This window comes from Notolepis coatsorum (assembly GCF_963971535.1).
Source record: "Notolepis coatsorum genome assembly, chromosome: 11".
NCBI lineage: Eukaryota > Metazoa > Chordata > Actinopteri > Aulopiformes > Paralepididae > Notolepis > Notolepis coatsorum.
The window spans coordinates 44,077,022-44,097,831 of record NC_140175.1 but is presented as its reverse complement, the minus strand read 5'-3'; the positions used below and the strand labels follow the sequence as shown (position 1 = coordinate 44,097,831).

At 41.9% G+C, this 20,810-nt stretch overlaps 1 protein-coding gene across 1 annotated transcript in view; it reads right to left on the bottom strand.

Annotated features, from left to right (window-relative positions):
• The window catches only part of LOC311236710 (poly [ADP-ribose] polymerase tankyrase-1-like), a 127,032-nt gene that overhangs the window by 103,667 nt on the left and 2,555 nt on the right, over positions 1-20,810 (bottom strand). The window contains exons 2-3 of the mRNA XM_084324436.1: positions 15,905-16,020; positions 10,165-10,273 (exon numbers count right to left, since the gene is read on the bottom strand). Of these exons, the coding sequence (XP_084180562.1) occupies positions 10,165-10,273; positions 15,905-16,020 (225 nt within the window). The remainder of the gene's footprint in view (positions 1-10,164; positions 10,274-15,904; positions 16,021-20,810) is intronic.

Sequence of the window (20,810 nt, the reverse complement as noted above, 5' to 3'; positions counted from 1 at the left end):
TCGACATCAGTAAATATCGGTATCGGCCAGAACAGCAATATTAATATCGGTTATCGGTATCGGCCACAATTTTCACATTGGTGCATCACGGAGTGATCCTCTGCATAATTGACACAGACATTTGATCATCAGCTTCCAAAGCCCTATCTTTATTAGTTTTTTATTTAACCAGGAAAGTACCATTGAAGAATCTCCTTTCCAAAAGGGGGACCTGGCTACGCATAATAATAAACACATAGGTACAGACAGAAAACACAAAAAGTCAGTTAAGAATAATAATCAAATTAATGAAATACAATGACATCCTAAGTAATCTGCCTCTAATTCTTTCATTTTGGATTTAAAAGCATTTAGGGAGATTAATTCCATATACCCCAACGGTTAAAATGTTGACCTTTAGCTGTGCCATCCATCCAAAAATCCAATAGTGCAGGTTCTCGTCTGATTGTCAACATACAGTATCTGCACATTTTGGTCCATATCAGATAACAATTGTTTGGAGTTATTACGGACGGACACAGACATATACAAACACACACAGAAGCAAGTGATTAGAATATCCCTTCGCATGCAGGTGAAACCATGACAACAACAGTGGCAGACATTAATAAAGCTGCAGATACAAAGCAAAGCAAAGCAATGCATACAGAGCACGGTCACTGGCAGCCGGCTGTAACGCAAATGCCTTTTGGCCACTACCCTCCTGTCTTTGGCCCAGAATAAGAAGTATTATTCCAGGTCTTTGGCAACACCGTACCACTGCCCTAAAGAAAATGCTGATGTAAGTAACTACGTTAGCCACTACTGTATGTTTTCCACCGCCACATCGCCAGGGCGTTTATAGCTACTGTAACACCAGCTAGCTGCGCTAACATTAGTTGGTGGCTGTTACGCCGTTAGCTAGATGCTAGAGTGGCAGTGTTTTCAAAGGCAGGGTAGTGGCTAGACGGCATCCGCATTACAGTCAGTTGCCTGTGACCACAGAAGGAGGAACGCTCTGTACGTCTTGCGTTGTGGTCTCCTGGAGAAGCCTAAACAACACCACAGCAGCTTTACGAATGACTGCCGTTGACCTATCTCAAGCTCCGCCCGCTTTTTTGACCCTACTATCACAAGCGTTGCTTTCCCCCGGCCAAGCTAAGAAGGGTGGAACTTGATATTGGTCAATTGTATTACCAAATCCAGAGAAATTTGAAGTAATAATAAAAAAACATTTATACTGTAAGCAGTGTAGTGCAGCCATATGTTGGATCTGAGAAGCTGTCCCCCTGGCTGTGGGCTTCCAGAGAGGGATCTGAGAAGCTGTCCCCCTGGCTGTGGGCTTCCAGAGAGGGATCTGAGAAGCTGTCCCCCTGGCTGTGGGCTTCCAGAGGCAGGTGATAAGGAACAGTGAGTGAGGAAGTCGAGCTCATAGCGAAGTTTAAAGATGAAGTGAAACGGCCTGACGATGTGATGTGAGATGTGAGATGTGAGATGTGATGTGAGATGTGATGTGAGATGTGATGTGAGATGTGATGTGAGATGTGATGTGAGATGTGGTGTGAGATGTGATGTGAGATGTGATGTGAGATGTGATGTGAGATGTGAGATGTGATGTTAGATGTGATGTTGGATGTGATGTTAGATGTGATGTGAGATGTGATGTTAGATGTGATGTGAGATGTGATGTTAGATGTGATGTTAGATGTGATGTGAGATATGATGTGAGATGTGATGTTAGATGTGATGTTAGATGTGATGTTAGATGTGATGTGAGATGTGATGTGAGATGTGATGTGAGATGTGATGTGATGTGAGATATGATGTGAGATGTGATGTGAGATGTGATGAGATGTGATGTGAGATGTGATGTTAGATGTGATGTGAGATGTGATGTGAGATGTGAGATGTGATGTTAGATGTGATGTGAGATGTGATGTTAGATGTGATGTGAGATGTGATGTGAGATATGATGTTAGATGTGATGTTAGATGTGATGTGAGATGTGATGTTAGATGTGAGATATGATGTTAGATGTGATGTTAGATGTGATGTTAGATGTGATGTGAGATGTGATGTGAGATGTGATGTGAGATGTGATGTGAGATGTGATGTGAGATATGATGCGAGATGTGATGTGATGTTAGATGTGATGTGAGATGTGATGTTAGATGTGATGTTAGATGTGATGTTAGATGTGATGTTAGATGTGATGTGAGATGTGATGTTAGATGCGATGAGATATGATGTTAGATGTGATGTGAGATGTGATGTGAGATGTGATGTTAGATGTGATGTGAGATGTGATGTGAGATGTGATGTGAGATGTGATGTGAGATGTGATGTGAGATGTGGTGTGAGATGTGATGTGAGATGTGATGTGAGATGTGAGATGTGATGTTAGATGTGATGTTAGATGTGATGTTAGATGTGATGTGAGATGTGATGTGAGATGTGATGTGAGATGTGATGTGAGATGTGATGTGAGATATGATGCGAGATGTGATGTGATGTTAGATGTGATGTTAGATGTGATGTGAGATGTGATGTTAGATGTGATGTTAGATGTGATGTTAGATGTGATGTGAGATGTGATGTTAGATGCGATGAGATATGATGTTAGATGTGATGTGAGATGTGATGTGAGATGTGATGTTAGATGTGATGTGAGATGTGATGTGAGATGTGATGTGATGTGTGATGTGAGATGTGATGTGAGATGTGGTGTGAGATGTGATGTGAGATGTGATGTGAGATGTGATGTGAGATGTGAGATGTGATGTTAGATGTGATGTTGGATGTGATGTTAGATGTGATGTGAGATGTGATGTTAGATGTGATGTGAGATGTGATGTTAGATGTGATGTTAGATGTGATGTGAGATATGATGTGAGATGTGATGTTAGATGTGATGTTAGATGTGATGTTAGATGTGATGTGAGATGTGATGTGAGATGTGATGTGAGATGTGATGTGATGTGAGATATGATGTGAGATGTGATGTGAGATGTGATGTTAGATGTGATGTGAGATGTGAGATGTGATGTGAGATGTGAGATGTGATGTTAGATGTGATGTGAGATGTGATGTTAGATGTGATGTGAGATGTGAGATGTGAGATATGATGTTAGATGTGATGTTAGATGTGATGTGAGATGTGATGTTAGATGTGAGATATGATGTTAGATGTGATGTTAGATGTGATGTTAGATGTGATGTGAGATGTGATGTGAGATGTGATGTGAGATGTGATGTGAGATATGATGCGAGATGTGATGTGATGTTAGATGTGATGTTAGATGTGATGTGAGATGTGATGTTAGATGTGATGTTAGATGTGATGTTAGATGTGATGTGAGATGTGATGTTAGATGCGATGAGATATGATGTTAGATGTGATGTGAGATGTGATGTTAGATGTGATGTGAGATGTGATGTGAGATATGATGTTAGATGTGATGTTAGATGTGATGTTAGATGTGATGTGAGATATGATGTTAGATGTGATGTTAGATGTGATGTGAGATATGATGTTAGATGTGATGTGAGATGTGATGTGAGATGTGAGATGTGATGTTAGATGTGATGTGAGATGTGATGTTAGATGTGATGTTAGATGTGATGTTAGATGTGATGTGAGATGTGATGTTAGATGTGATGTTAGCCACTCGGCTAATCTTCATTACATATGTACTCCTTAAGCCTGAAGGAGTACGCCTACAACTTGTTTGGAATTATTGCCAACACAAGCAATTAATTATCTTTAATTAATCAATTAGCTGTGCTTTTTGGAGCCAGGAACACTGCCTACATGATGTACTGCCCAGTTTGTAAGGATTCTCTCTTGAGAGTGGTGTAGCAAGGCAAGGAAGGCAATAGGCTAAGTCATTTAAAATGTGGTGTGTTGCTACACCCACCAAAAACACATTCAATACCAGGGAAGAAAGAGGTGCTGGAGAATAGATTTTTCTTTGCAAAGAAAAACACAACAAACATGTTCCACAGATTCAAGGAAGTCATTTAAAATAATTGAAAAGATACAAAATATTGTTGCCTTCAAAGTATCGGTTTTGGCACCAGAATCGAAAAGATACCCAACCGTACTCTCATCCGTGAAGACTTCTAAAAGAACAATATTATTTTTCATGCCCAGAAATTATGCTGTGGTTTCCGAAGAGATATACAAATCTCCTGGTAGTTCCTATCAGCACAGTAGAGGTCTGACAACTAGCTCTCCATCAGAAGCCAAATCAGCTACTCCACCTCTTCTTCTGAGATTCAGTGGTTGGAAAACTGAACTTTATACTTATTACTGCCACGTAGTGGACGGAGGGGATCAGTCAGCTCATTACAGAATAGACTGGGAGCATATTGGTGGTGGGAGACACACACGAGAACAGTCAGTCGCCGCTATACATACGTAGGAGAAGATCGGATTTGAGGAACAGAATAATTGTAATCTCAAACCCCGCCCCTCCTTTCTTGATCCTCCAATCACAACTGTTGCTTTCCTCAGACAGATTGGCAACAGTTATGATTGGGGGATCAAGAAAAGAAGGCGGAGCTTGAGATGGGTCAATTGCTCAATGCTCACTCTTTCCATCTCTAAAGGGGTGACAGTGGCTCAGGAGGTAGAGCAGTCATCTGGTAATCGGAAGGTTCACGGTTAGTTTCCAGCTCCTCCCGGAGGGACCTTGAGCCTCAAGGTCGCACCTTGCATGGTTGCCTCTGTGTGTGAATGTGTGAGTGAATGGGTGAATGTGAGGCATAAGTTGTGGAACGCTTTGGATAAATGAAGCAAATGTTGGCCCTGCCGACCACAGGCTCAGATCCCACCAGAACCCTTTCTCATGTGACTCCCTGTCAACCTTCCTTCTCTCTCAAAAGAAAACAAAACACTAATCAGAATGCACTGCCTACTCCAAAAGAAAACACCTGGGCCCTCATTTATCAACAATGCGTAGACTAAGTGTTCTATTTTCTCTCCTACGAACGGAATTTAGAATGTCTCTACCCACAGAAAAATCGGGACGTACACAGGTCGTATGCACACATGCAAGTACTCTGTGTTGATAAATACCAATTGCTCTCACCGTCTATGCTCGTGCACATTTCTAAGTATTTGCATACAGAACCGCCCCTAATTAACCATATATGGTATCTAAACACCCCCATGGGAACATGCCTGTTTGTGGAATGTGGAATAATGGCTAAGCGAACTAAAAAGATAAACTTCACTGAGAGTGTGATTGATGTCCTTGTCACGGAGATCATCTAACCAACAAATTGAAGGTAGAAATAATTTCGTTTTCCTAATTTTATTTGAAAATGTGACACAAAATAATAGTTTTTAGCTTTTTATTTTAAACAATATTTAATATTATTATTTAATCGCGTGTATCCCATTATAATTGCGCTCCTGTTGGGTCATTGGGTTGGTCAGAGGAGTTATTAGCCGTGGCTTCAGTGGATAACCCCGGGGTGTGACATATATTTTTGTTGATGAAATATGAAACACAATCCACTCTAATCTCACGCTGGAACGTGCCGGTGGCCAAAAAATCCTAGGGTGGAGAGATCTTGAATATGCACATTCGTGCTTTTTGTTTCACGCTCCAATTTGGGTCCCAAATTGCGGCACAAATCAAATAGAATGTGTCTCGGGTAGCGGACTCTACTTACTGTGCTCTCGGCAAATAGATCTGCCCTATCTCTGAAAACACACTTGTGACAAGTCTTCCGATAATGCAAGATAAGCCATGCTGCATTCATTCGGAAATACCTATTCCAAATGCTATTTCGAGAGTTTGACAACAATTAAACTCACGTCTCTATTTTACAATTAACTATAATTATTATGAGTCATACCGAACACTTCGGTGTTGAAACTCTAATGCATGGAAGCTTATTCCGTCTGTTGCAGTTTTCCTATTCTACGGCTTGGTGCATGTACGCACGGTCGGAGCAGTGCGTAGATGTACGCACAATCTCAAGCACATGTTCATATTGATAAATCCCACACTTTGCTTAGAAATGATCGTACGCACTGTTTACCCACATATCTGTGCGTACGCAGCATTGATAAATGAGGGCCCTGGTGCATCACTTCAGCGTGAGGATATCTACTGTGTAACTGAATGAAGTGGACGTGTTGCTAGAGTGGGCAGTGCCAGTGTGAGCAGGAGAGGTCGTTCTCAGCCTGTTTGCTGCTCTAAGCTGAGTGGAAAATAAAAGCAATAAACCACGAGCGCCTTATTATGATTACTGTAGAAATCCCCACAGGATGAAGCACAACACCGTCTGTGTTACAACTATAGGGAGGCCTGAGGGAGGAGACTTGTACAAACACGTGCATAAATTAACTGTGTGCGTCTCTATCTCATACACATTCATAATAATAATAATAATAATAATAATGAATTCTATTTATAGAGCACACTTTAAAATACAATGGAGTCTCAAGGTGCTTTAACATGGCATACTAAATAAAAATATACATCATAATAAATAAAACCTTAAGAATCAGATAAGTAAAAACAAATTGAATGGCCACGGAAAGCACACCCTCTGAAGCCTACATGGACAAAGTGTTATATTTGTTACATTTCTGAGCTTATTCCTTGACTCACTATCAAGTGTTGTACCTTTTATTAGGGATGCCCCGATCGATCGGCCAGCGATCGGTATCGGCCGATATTCAGAATATGAGATTGGGGAATTCTGACAATGCTTTCTAGTCGCAGATTGCGAAAACCGATCAATGACATGAAAAACATGAGCCAATTCTCAGCAGAGTTGGTGTCATTGTCGCATGTTAACCAAAACATGTCGGCGGTGTGGAACTATTACAGTGTCTGAGACAGATGCAACAAATGCCATCTGCAATGTATGCCAGGATAAAATACCTCATGGGGGAAGCAATGTAAAAAGTTTCAACATAACTAATTTAATAAGACACTTGAAGTCCCATCGCCCAGAGGAGCATGGAGAAGCTTACCGCGGAGTAAAAAGAAAATGGCAGATTAAGAACCAAAACGGCCAATAACACAAACCACTTTAGAGAGCACCCGTACATATATCCGTGATAGTCAGAAGGCTAAGGCGATCACAAGAAAAGCCATGAAATTCATAGGGCTGGACGAGACAGACTCCTCTCTCACATTGAGCGAGCCCCGCTACTCTCCCAGCTCGCTGAAGAGACAACAAGCATCCCGTGCCAGCTGCTATAACAAAACCAAAAACGATCGGTATCGGCAGTGTATCGGCCGATATGGCTCATAGACGATCGGTATCGGTGGCAAAAAACGTGATCGGGGCATCCCTACCTTTTATGGTTCAGGGGAACCTACACCTTATTTATGGTGCAGTGTAAAGTCACCATCATACATTACCTTTGTGTGAGCATTAGGGCTACAACTAACAATTATATTGTTATTGATTAATCTGTCGATTATTTTATCAATTTGTCGATTAATCTAAACAATTAATTTACCAGAAAGATCAACAACAATTGATTCTATTTGCTATTTAATATTTCTAAATGTTTTACTAGTATCCTCATGTCACATGGGTAGTTGCCTCTTTGACACCACCTACTGAATACCCAGAGTAGGAGATGAGCCATGTTTATTTATGCCTATAAATGCTGTTTAGTGTGGATGCCTACTGTACATGAGTAGGGTGTGGGAGATAATATCCCCTTCCCCCCCTCCCTTTGATGATCTCCCTCTACCCAAAAAAGCGCCCAGTAGAGAACACACGCACGCACGCGGTGGGGTTTGTTTGTTTGTTTGTTTATTTACACATATAAAAACAAATATAATACAATACAATCCACAAGGGATGTGTAGGAGAATTGCCTAAAAACCCTCTAGGGGCTTGCATGTGGCATTCACCAGGAAGCAAAATTACACTGATATTATATCAAGATAAAATATAAAAGTTCCACAACTTTGACCATCGGTAGAGTAAACAAAACTGAGATTGGGAAGTGCGGGAAAGGGCTCCTATCAATGTCCCTCTCTGCATCTTATCCAAATAGCAGTTACACACATGAATCATCAACAGGGGATTTTCGTTCAAGCTGCACAATAAATTATATAGTTGATACAAAAGTAGGCTACTTCAAACAATAGCTTCAAACGCATCAAATCCTTCACTATGATTGTCATCATCACTGTCCCAGCATTCAGGCTCGGAGTCCTTTTTCATTTATATTTTCTGGATCATCCTCAACAAGTTCCAATGCTTGTTGAACATTATACCCCCCCCCATGGGCCGGACACATCTTCTTTAAACAAGTCAAGAAGAAACATAACAATAAGTCAAGAACAAAACAAGAACACCATAAGGTCCAACAAATGTAAACTAAATGCAAATAAATGAATGAATGCAAACACTCCCAGACATACCCCACGCGACACACACACACACACACACACACACACACACACACACACACACACACACACACACACACACACACACACACACACACACACACACACACACACACACACACACACACACACACACACACACACACACACACACACACACACACACACACACACACACACACACACACACACACACACACACACAGGAAGGCAGAGAGACAGAAGGATATACTTACAGACAGGCAGGTAGACAGAAGGATAGACAAATAGGCAGGTAGACAGAAGGATAGAGAGATAGGCAGGTAGACAGAAGGATGGACAGATAGGCAGGTAGACCGAAGGATAGAGAGATGGGCAGGTAGACAGAAGGATAGAGAGATAGGCAGGTAGACAGAAGGATAGAGAGATAGGATAGACAGATAGAATGAATGAATGAATGAAGTTTATTAACTTTATTTCGAGCCATTTAGCATGTACAAAAAAACAACAACACACAAATCAAATTACAAGTTGGCCGAAAAGGTTATGGCTGAAGCTACAAGCTTATAAATGCCCTAACCCAGTGCATCATCTTAAATGTATCGTTGATCTTCCTTATCAACCAAAAAAAAACAATAATAATAATAATTAACAACAATCAGTAATACAAAATTTGAACAATTGAACTAATCAATTTGATTCGAAACACATGGTTAACCATCCACGGCATACTTCTCAAGAATAAGTTGTTTGTACTTCCTTTTGACATTTTTGAAGACATTTTGAAAAAAATAGGCAGGTTAGGTAGACGGAAGGATAGACAGATAGGCATGCAGACAGAGAGACAGATAGACCTTGCCTGGATTGCCAGCACCTTGCCAGAATTCAACCCCTGAATCTCTAACTGCTAGTTATGTGTATTTAGGGCTGCAACTAACGATTATTTTGGTAGTCGACTAATCTGTCGATTATTTTTTCAATTAGTCGACTAATCTAACGATTATTTCTGTCACACCCTCCATCTCTGCTTCCTGTGGGCGCGGCTCCTTTTCCGGGCTCTTAGCAGACTTCTTAGCTTAACATAACAGACCGACAGTAAGTTTGGGGGAACTAATGGGATAACTGGGGTTGCAACAAAAGTGCAACTAGGGCTAAAAGTTAAAACACAATGAAATACAATAATAATAATAATAATAATAATAATAATAATAATAATAATAATAATAATAATAATAATAATAATAATAATAATAATAATAATAATAATAATAATAATAATAATAATAATAATAATAATAATAATAATAATAATAATAAATAATAATAAATAATAATAAATAATATATCCTTCTTAGCAGACTTCTTAGCTTAACATCCCAGGGAACTAATGGGATAACTGGGGATGTTGTTTTCTCCTGACAAGAGTCTCAAAGTCTGGGGTGATGGTAGACAAAGCAACTCTGAGGTCATGCTCAATGTCCAATCTGTTCCTCTGATTCAGGGTCTGGTCCTGCTGCCTTGATTGATGCTTTCTCTGGTTGTAATTTCAACCGAGCCAATCAGTGTCTGTTACATCAGGTCTGTTGACCAGAATTATAGAACCTAAAATCTGCCAATTTCAGACTGAATAATGGAAGTGACACAGAGTATCAGGCAAGTCACGACTCCCCATGGGATTGGGATGTGATTTAGTTGGGTCATGAAAAAATATACAAATACAGTACATCATACTCTGTGTGTGTGTGTGTGTGTGTGTGTGTGTGTGTGTGTGTGTGTGTGTGTGTGTGTGTGTGTGTGTGTGTAGTACCTATACAGACGTCTATCTTGCCCTTGATAGCAGACTCATGCAGTGGAGTGTAGTTCCAGTTGTCTCTGGAGTTTGGGTCGGCACCCTGACCCAGCAACAGGGCCACCACCTGAGGAGAACAACAGCATTACTGTATGTTCATCATCACCCTGACCCAGCAACAGGGCCACCACCTGAGGAGAACAGCAGCATTATGTTCATCATCACCCTGACCCAGCAACAGGGCCACCACTTGAGGAGAACAACAGCATTATGTTCATCATCACCCTGACCCAGCAACAGGGCCACCACCTGAGGAGAACAACAGCATTATGTTCATCATCACCCTGACCCAGCAACAGGGCCACCACCTGAGGAGAACACCAGCATTACTGTATGTTCATCATCACCCTGACCCAGCAACAGAGCCACCACCTGAGGAGAACAGCAGCATTATGTTCATCATCACCCTGACCCAGCAACAGGGCCACCACCTGGGGAGAACAACAGCATTATGTTCATCATCACCCTGACCCAGCAACAGGGCCACCACCTGAGGAGAACAACAGCAGCCATTATGTTCATCATCACCCTGACCCAGCAACAGGGCCACCACCTGAGGAGAACAACAGCATTATGTTCATCATCACCCTGACCCAGCAACAGGGCCACCACCTGGGGAGAACAACAGCATTATGTTCATCATCACCCTGACCCAGCAACAGGGCCACCACCTGGGGAGAACAACAGCATTATGTTCATCATCACCCTGACCCAGCAACAGGGCCACCACCTGAGGAGAACAGCAGCATTATGTTCATCATCACCCTGACCCAGCAACAGGGCCACCACCTGAGGAGAACACCAGCATTATGTTCATCATCACCCTGACCCAGCAACAGGGCCACCACCTGGGGAGAACAACAGCATTACTGTATGTTCATCATCACCCTGACCCAGCAACAGGGCCACCACCTGAGGAGAACAACAGCATTACTGTATGTTCATCATCACCCTGACCCAGCAACAGGACCACCACCTGGGGAGAACAACAGCATTATGTTCATCATCACCCTGACCCAGCAACAGGGCCACCACCTGGGGAGAACAACAGCATTATGTTCATCATCACCCTGACCCAGCAACAGGGCCACCACCTGAGGAGAACAGCAGCATTATGTTCATCATCACCCTGACCCAGCAACAGGGCCACCACCTGAGGAGAACACCAGCATTATGTTCATCATCACCCTGACCCAGCAACAGGGCCACCACCTGAGGAGAACACCAGCATTATATTCATCATTATCCAAGCAGTGATAAAAAATGAATCACGCAGGTGGGATGCTATGACCCCACACACTACAAACAGTTGGACGTTTCACTGTCAAACATCTCTGCCTCAAGAGGAAGTCAATGATCTTACACTCGTATTGTTTTCCCATAACCGATTGAATAAATAATCCTCTATTAATCACCCTATTTTAGTACTTTACAATTGCAAACTGACAATTATTTGAAGAATTTAAACCATTTCACTTCATGGCCTCAGTGCAGCCATGTTTATTAACCTCTGGTGTCCGTGGAAATAACGATGAACGAAGCCATGAAGGTACAGTTTCCTTCCGCAGAAAATAGTCTTGTTTACTTTTTCATATAACTATATCCAGGGCTTTCCCCAGGATCTGTGAACAAGATGGTGTTGAGTCACAACAAGGGGGTGGTCTGTGTCCCCCATCTGGGAGGCAAAACCATGTGCTATAAAGAAAGCCATTTGCTGTAATTTCCTGCAACTTAAAAATACAATTTCAATACAATAGCAAACACAAGTAACTTCCAAATAAGTGTATGTTCCAAATAAGTTATTTATTTAAGTACAGTGTATAAGGTTGCACAATAGTTTAACGTTGAACACAAAAACACATGTGCGCGCACACACACACACACACACACACACAGTGGAACAGAGAACAGAGCAATCACGTGATCACAATGATGCAAAAATATATATATATATATATCGAAACACATGGTGGCGCTGGTGCGTCGTCATAGTGGCACGGCGTCCCTATACCATTGTTTAGGGAAAGCCCCAATCAGTGTTTCCCACAGGATTTTGTGGTACTGTGGTGGGTGAACCTTTTTTTTGTACATTTTAAAGTTAAATGCATCAATCTGGTGCACTTTGAGAGCAAAATAAAGAGGCTAGATCTATGATTAACTCAAAGCTCAAAACCGACTAACTAGACTAAATGTATGCTCTAGTCTAGTGGTCACTAGAGCATACATTTGAGCCATCAAAGAAATGAAGCAAAAGTGGTTACCTGTATTGAACTGGTTTATTTTTTAGAAAATAAAAAGATATACTGGATTACTATTACGACTACTACCACTGCCAATACATCCCTATTGGCTAAATGTATATTTAAAAAAAATGTAAAAAATATATAATAATAAATATTATAAATAAATAAAAAATTCATATAATATTATGGCCACAGTCTAGGTAATTAATGGGAAACACTGGCTCCAATATCATTCACTGCATAACTCTTGCATGTTCAGACAAGCTTAAGATGTGATTGTTTGTGATACTATGTACGTACATGCAATTCAAAGTTACTGACGCATTTTCTTTTGAATAATCTAATATTGTATTTTTATTTTTTTATTAATTTGAATATAGAATATTCGATGGCAGCTCTACTTAACAGTAACTGCACACTACATCACCCCTGAGTGGAACAAGGAAAGCCAAACTTTCCCCCACTGTACCGAAAACGTACCGTACCGAACTGTGGTTTGTGTGTACCGTTACCCTACTTTTCAACCAATTCGACTTCCAAGTCATTATTGCCTTGATACAAAAATCAAGGTACTCTTTCCTTTTTCATGATTTCTCACCATCTGCCACTGCCATAGGCTTCCATTATATCTGAAAATACACCACATAAACCCATGCAAGTCAGCACATCTGACTAAAATGCATTTATCTTCCTGAAAAGTTCAAATGTTTTCCCCTGGAAAAGTTGCTATATTGTGTCTTAAATAATACATTGTCTAAAAAGGAAGAAGAGGAATTCTTCCTCAAATACTGTATACTGTTATATCACAATGGCAAAACAAGTGACACATAAGGTGTTAGCCTGGCATTTTTGTCAATGTGGTGACTTACAGTAAGACACATTTTCAGATAGATTGAAATTTATTAGCAGGATAAACCCCTTGTTTCCTTAAAACACAAATATACAGAAAATACACATAACACAAACACACTCATACTCCCACACTGATTCCCATTTACATGCAGTAAATGTACACATAGCAATAAAAAGCTATATACATATGTTTACCTGTACCTACACAATTAGTTCCATATCTTAAGTATAATTAGAAGCAAGAGCAGGCTGTTTGAAGGTAAGTAAACAGAGATGCCTTAAAGAGATGAAGATAGGTCATAGATACAAGTGAACTGGGCAGGTTCACTTGAATCAAATTAATCAAATTAATTAACTATCCTTCTATTCATGATTGATTTGGTTATATGGTTTTTGGATGGTCTTTGGAACACAGGGAGGGAGATGGAATGTTGTCCTCTTCTTCCATAATTATTTGTCCAATTCACATCAATCAACGTTTTTTAGTGTCTAGGATGGCCAAGGACCAACCTCATAAACTGTAATCATCAGCTGAAAGACTGCCACTGAGAACTCGTCAATGTCTGTGTGATTCATAAATCTCCCCAGGTTCTGTCTGGAATGCAGTGAGCCTACGTTATAAAGGCTATGTACTGAAGTCAAAGTGGCCCAAATCATATTTCTTAGCTTTTTTCCACAACAGCACAAATCACATGTAATCTGATCATTTAAAGGGGACATGTCTTGCTATTCCTTTCACTATTTGGGCAACTTTACACAATTCCTGTGAGTCTATGGAACACATCTGTAAAGTTCTTTTTAAAAAAATTCATTGTTTTGTATTTCTAATCAAGTACTCTAAAGCAGCATTTTTCCACTTCAAGATTTCAAGCTGTTTTGGGCTGGGCTCCGCCCATAAATCAAATCAAATTTATTTGTAAGGCCCGACAACACACGTTAATGTCCCCATGGGCCGGACACGTCTTCTTTAAACAAGTCAAGAAGAAACATAACAATAAGTCAAGAACAAAACAAGAACACCATAAGGTCCAACAAATGTAAACTAAATGCAAATAAATGAATGAATGCAAACACTCCCAGACATACCCCACGCGAACACACGCACGCGAACACACACACACACACACACGTGTATAAGCAGGTTACATTCTCACCAATTGGAGATGTAGAGGCTTATATACCGTACGATATGGCTGCACCCGGAAGGGCAGAGATGTGCTGAATATTGTGTCATGCTAAATTAATCTTTTTATGAATTCTATATCCAGAGGAAGGGAATTTAGTTTGAAACCCATCCAGCTATCACAGAACATCGGAGGTGGTGTTACTAGGCAACACTATGTAAACAGACACCATCTGTGCCCCACTGGCACAGGGGAGGTGACAGTGGTTCAGGAGGTAGAGCAGTCGTCTGGCAATCTGGAGGTTCCCGGTTTGATTCCCGCTCCTCCCATTTTTTTCACATTTTTCACCAGAATATGTAAAAATCTAATTAAAACATATCCTGGGGTTAATCTTGATAGATAAACCATTCAAACAGAGACACATACATTAAAATACAGATATACAGGATATCCTGTCATTTTAAAGCTTGTATATAATGTTTTCTTAGCTAACATGGTAGCATAGCATGCCTAATAATTAAAACTGTTACTTGATTAAACAGTAACATTTATTTTGTTTGAATTATTTAGATTTCCTATCGTTTACCATCCATACAATCATCCATATTTCACTGATCCATATTTAATAATTAATACACACCACTTCTGACCCTAATACCGGGTAATTGGGTGTTGCAGAAGTCCTTTCCACCCAGTATTTATCCAGCATTCATATTTTTTTATAATATTCCCCACTGGATCTTAAGTTATGATGGCTGGCCAGGGTGCGTTAGGTTCTTAAGTCATCTGTGGTGATGGTTGGCCAGAGTACGTTAGGTTCTTAGGTTATCTGTTGTGATGGCTGGCCAGGGTGCGTTAGGTTCTTAGGTTATCTGTGGTGATGGCTGGCCAGGGTGCGTTAGGTTCTTAGGTTATCTGTGGTGATGGCTGGCCAGGGTGCGTTAGGTTCTTAGGTTATCTGTGGTGATGGCTGGCCAGGGTGCGTTAGGTTCTTAGGTTATCTGTGGTGATGGCTGGCCAGGGTGCGTTATGTTCTTAGGTTATCTGTGGTGATGGCTAGTGATGGCTAGTCAGCAATAGAAAAGACAATTGTGAACAGTTTCATGGAGAACAATTTTCTACCTAGTTCTTACTGCAACGACATCTGTGGGTTATCTTGAGTCACCTTGGCATGACTCATGATTGCTGTAAAGAAACATTGCTGTTGAGTTTTTAATTAATTTGGTGATTTGAGCCACAAACCAAGTGGCATTCAGCTCCATTGTATTGGATTGCCAGCAGACATCTCTACGGCAGATATCTCCAAAACTCTGCAAATCGCACCGGAACTATCTGAATGGATAGACAGCACTCTGGGTAAGGGGGGAATATGTTTACATTTTACTTTTGGGTGAAATGCTCCTAAAATAGTAGATATCTCATTTCAAATAAAAATTCTACAAACATTATATAAATAAATTTGCATGGATTATTTCTCACCTCAGCGTGGCCAAAGGAGCAGGCATTGTGGAGAGGTATCAAACCGCCGTCGTCACGAGCGTGCACGTTGGCACCTGTCTGGAGCAGGTGGTCCACCACATCCTTTCTCCCAAATCCTGAGGAGACGAGAGAAGGAGATGAGTTATTTCTGCTTCTATTTAGTCTCGATCCCATAGCCCAGAAGCCATAGCTGCAAAGCCATAACTCATCATATGGCTTACCTTAACCCTAACATTAACCACTCCCACCACCACATTTTTATAAATGTACAAACATCCTTCCCGGTTATGGGAACTAGACACTACTATCGGTCAGAGTTGGGATCAATTCACTTTCAATTCAATCAATTCAAAAGTGAAACAGAAATAGTTGTGCACTTGTTGAGGATGGAACTAGGGATGCACCGATCCGACTTTTTCAGTCCCGATACAGATACCTGGGCTTTGGGTATCGGCCGATACCGAGTACCGATCCGATACCCATTGTTCAATTAATAAACTGTATGCCTGGATATACCGAACATTTCCTTTTTTTTTTAATCCACTTTTTCTCCTTATTTTTCTCCCATCACAATTTCGCCTCACCAATTCTCCCTTCAATTCTCCCCTCCCCTGTCTCGAACGTTGCTAGACTATGCCTCCCACTGGTCGGCTGCAGTGAGGACCAAGCCACTGCGCCACTCAGCCGCCCCTATACCGAACATTTCCATCTTAGAAATAGCAGTCACTAGACACTGTTATGGTAAAGGTTTAATTTCAATGCTATACGACTTATTTGTATCTGATTCAGATGAATCATCAGAATCAAAACTGAATCAATGGAACGAAGACATAGAGGAAATATCTTTAGAAGAATGGAGCGTAACACACTGGTAACACACTAACCCCCTGTAAATACACACCAATCTGGCACAACCCTGACTTTCAACTCGGCAAATCACCCATATACTTCCCAGCTTGGAAACAAAAAGGCATTACTCATCTTCACCACATCTTCACAGACAACAGCCTAATCATTTATCAAGATTTGACTGAAGGATACGGCATTGGGACAGACCAACACTTCCAATTTCTACAGCTGAAATCAATTTTGAAATAAAAAATTAACACTACACACAATGATCTTGAACCACCTCCAATTATATTAGCAATGAATAAAATAACATCACAGAAGAAAATATTTTCAAAAATATACAAAATACTGGCAAGCGCAGACACTACATTCCATCTCCCCTTCACAAAATGGGAACAGGACTTGGCTTTCTCTCCCAATGCCGTATCCTGGGAACAAATTTGCACCAACACATTCACAATGACTAACAACACTAACCTTCAATTAATCCAATATAAGGTGTTACACAGAGTACATATCACACAGCACAGGATGTTTCAAATGGGATTTTCAAGCACAGATGTATGCTCCCATTGCACCCTCAACACCCCATAAAACTATTTCCATGCCACCTGGCTCTGCCCACCTGTTCAAGACTTCTGGAATTCCGTCATCAATACACTATCCCGGGTCATGAGCTGCAGCATTCCTCTCTCCCCCTCCCTCTGCCTACTTGGGGATACTACTGCTATCAATTTATTAGTCCAGAACACCAAACCCCTACTAGTTTCTCTAGCTGTTGCCAAGAAAACTATCCTCTTAAACTGGAAGACAAGAAAAAATGGGGCGCCCCAGTGGCGAACCACATAGCGCGCTCAGCCGCGACACGGCCGACCCGGGTTCGACTCCCGAACCCGTCGTTATTTGCCGAATATCTTCCCCCCACTCTGTCTCCCATTCCTCATCTGTCTCTCCCTACTGGACTGCCCAGTAGAAATAAAGCGATAAAAACGCCAAAAAAAATCTAAAAAAAAAAAAAGACAAGAAAAAATTTGAATACTGGGCAATGGTTGGGCCTTCTCTCAAATTACATATCACAGGAAACAATCTCAACCGTGGATCACATCAAAGTCTCACAATTTAATAACATCTGGGAATTGCTTGTGGATAATCTAGGCTCCTATTCATAGGAGATTGACCTGTGAGCCATCCACTCCATAACCCACCCTTCTCTCAATCCCCCTCCTCACCCGCTACTTTACTTACTCCCCTCTCTGCCCCCCCCCCCCCCCCCCCCCTCCCTTGTCATGTGTATTCAGGGCACGAAATTAACTTTGACTCACCGGTCAGTGGCGGGTAGATGGGAAAATTCTACCCGCCAAGCATATTTCTTACCGGCCAAAAAAAATACGCATTTTTGTGTCACATATATACATTTTTTTCAATACATTTATTACGTTGAAGAATAGACACTTAAAGAGGCCAGAGTTAAATTTGTACTCTCTCTCTCTCTCTCTGAAGTGACTTCTCGCTATCTGCAAACAGCTCCACTGTCTGTGTGTATACTTAGTAGCCTCCAGATGCAGCCAGGATTCTCCGACGCTGCAGCTGGACCCTATTGGTATACTGTGCTTTGGTCAAATCACATTCAGCATGCCCTCAGCTCGAATACGCATCGAAACAATGTTATAAGACATTGATATCAGGAGCTATGTATAGCTACTGCTAGCCGGCTAGATATAGATATATATACTCAAAATAAGAGTATCATATGAACCGAACGTTGCTAACTGCCGGAGCCATCGATATTATGACTGGAGCTGCGCTTGGGGCGGAAATGAGACCCGCACAGGATTTTCAAAATAAGAGTATCGATATGAACTACACGCCAGGTGGCGGGCAGACCTCTCAGTGTCACTCGCCCAACCGAAAATCTGCCCGCCAATAATAATAATAACTTCGTTTTATGGCGGGTGGCGGGCTCCAATTTCGTGCCCTGTGTGTATTCGTTGTTGTCCTTCATTGTCCTTAGTTGTAATTTGTTTGTCAATGTCTAGTCTGAGTTCCCCCCCTCCGAGAGGGCAATGAAATATATTTTTTTAATATTTTTCTTATTTTACTACACTTTTTATTTAATTTTGTACTGTAAATAGTTAAAACGTATAATAAATAATAAAGTTGTCCCCCGAAGAGGGGGGGGGGGGGGGTGGGGGGGATGGAGTGCCCTCAAAAAAGGGCCGGGAAAAAAGCCAAAAAGAAAAAAAAAAAAAAATGGAGCGTGGCATGTAAAGAGTCAGATAGTCAGTAGCAAATTAAAACTTATACAATATAAATGGCTGATGCGTACATATATAACTCCTGTTAAATTGCATATGTTTCATGATAATATTCCAGATACTTGTATTAAGTGTGGTGAGGCAAGGGGGACATTGTTCCACTGCATATGGGAATGTGTGAAAGTGAAAACCGTCTGGCAAGATGTTATTAGTTATTATAACTAAAAAAGAAAATAAAGTTTTCTTTTTTTTGTCTCCGATACCCGATCTAGCTATTTTAGTCATATCGTCTCTCTTCTCTCCTTTCTTTCTAAAACACTTGAACGTGCTGTATCCAACCAACTTACTGCTTATCTCTTACAGAATGACCTCCTAGACCCCAATCAGTCTGGTTTCCGGACTGGCCACTCCACAGAAACGGCCCTCATTGCGGTCACAGAGGCACTTCACTTAGCAAAAGCGAAAGGCCTCTCCTCTGTCCTGATTCTCCTAGATCTATCTGCAGCCTTCGACACAGTCAACCATCAGATCCTCCTCGCGGCCCTCGCAGGAATGAGAGTGGCTGGATCTGCGCTGACATGGCTGACATCATACCTCAACGACCGCTCCTACCAAGTGTCATGGAGAGGGACTCTGTCGGCCACCCGCCCCCTCCGGACGGGTGTCCCCCAGGGCTCGGTCCTAGGACCCCTTCTCTTCTCCCTCTACACTAAATCACTGGGTAACATTATCACTTCTCATGGCTTCTCATATCATTGTTATGCCGATGATACTCAACTCTTCCTCTCCTTCCCTCCCTCAGATATCCACGTCTCTGAGCGGATCTCGGCCTGTCTGTCCGACATCTCCGCCTGGATGACGACCAACCACCTCAAACTGAACCTAAGCAAAACAGAATTGCTCCACCTGCTGGCCAAATCCTCCCCCCTGACCGACCTCTCCATCACAGTCGAGAATGCAGCTGTGACCGCGTCCCCGACCGCCAAGAACCTTGGTGTTGTCCTCGACGACCAGTTGAACTTCTCTGCTCACATCGCAGCGACAACCAGAACCTGCAGATTCCTCCTGAGCAACGTCAGAAGGATACGCCCCTTCCTGACAAAAGAAGCCACCCAACTCCTCGTCCAATCAACAGTCATCTCCCGCCTCGACTACTGCAACGCACTGCTAGCTGGCCTCCCGGCCACTGCCACCAAGCCTCTTCAACTCATTCAAAACGCAGCGGCCCGCCTGATATCAAACCTACCGAAATCGGCCCATGTCACCCCACTTCTTAGGGACCTGCACTGGCTCCCCATTGCTGCACGTATCCGCTTCAAGGCCCTCGACCTAGCATACCGTGCAGCAAAGGGAACCGCTCCCGCCTACCTCCGGTCAATGGTCTCTAACTACACACCCTCAAGACCCCTACGCTCTGCATCTTCTGGCCGCCTCAGACCTACTCCTATCCAAGCTCCCGGAGGGTCATCAAAGAGAAGCCGCCTATTCTCAGTCCTTGCCCCACAATGGTGGAATGAACTACCCATCCCAGTTAGGACAGCCGAATCCCGTCCAATCTTTCGCCGTCATGCACTTGTCCTAATAAACTAACCTACACTATAACACGCAACACTTGATGAACATTGTTACTCAGCTGATAGAGTTGTACCCTTCTTGCTGTCTTGTCGTACAGAACTTGTAAGTCGCTTTGGATAAAAGCGTCAGCTAAATGACTAAATGTAAATGTAAATGTATATCGGGGGCGATATCCGATATCAATATCGGATCGGTGCATCCCTAGATGGAAGCTTAATTATCTT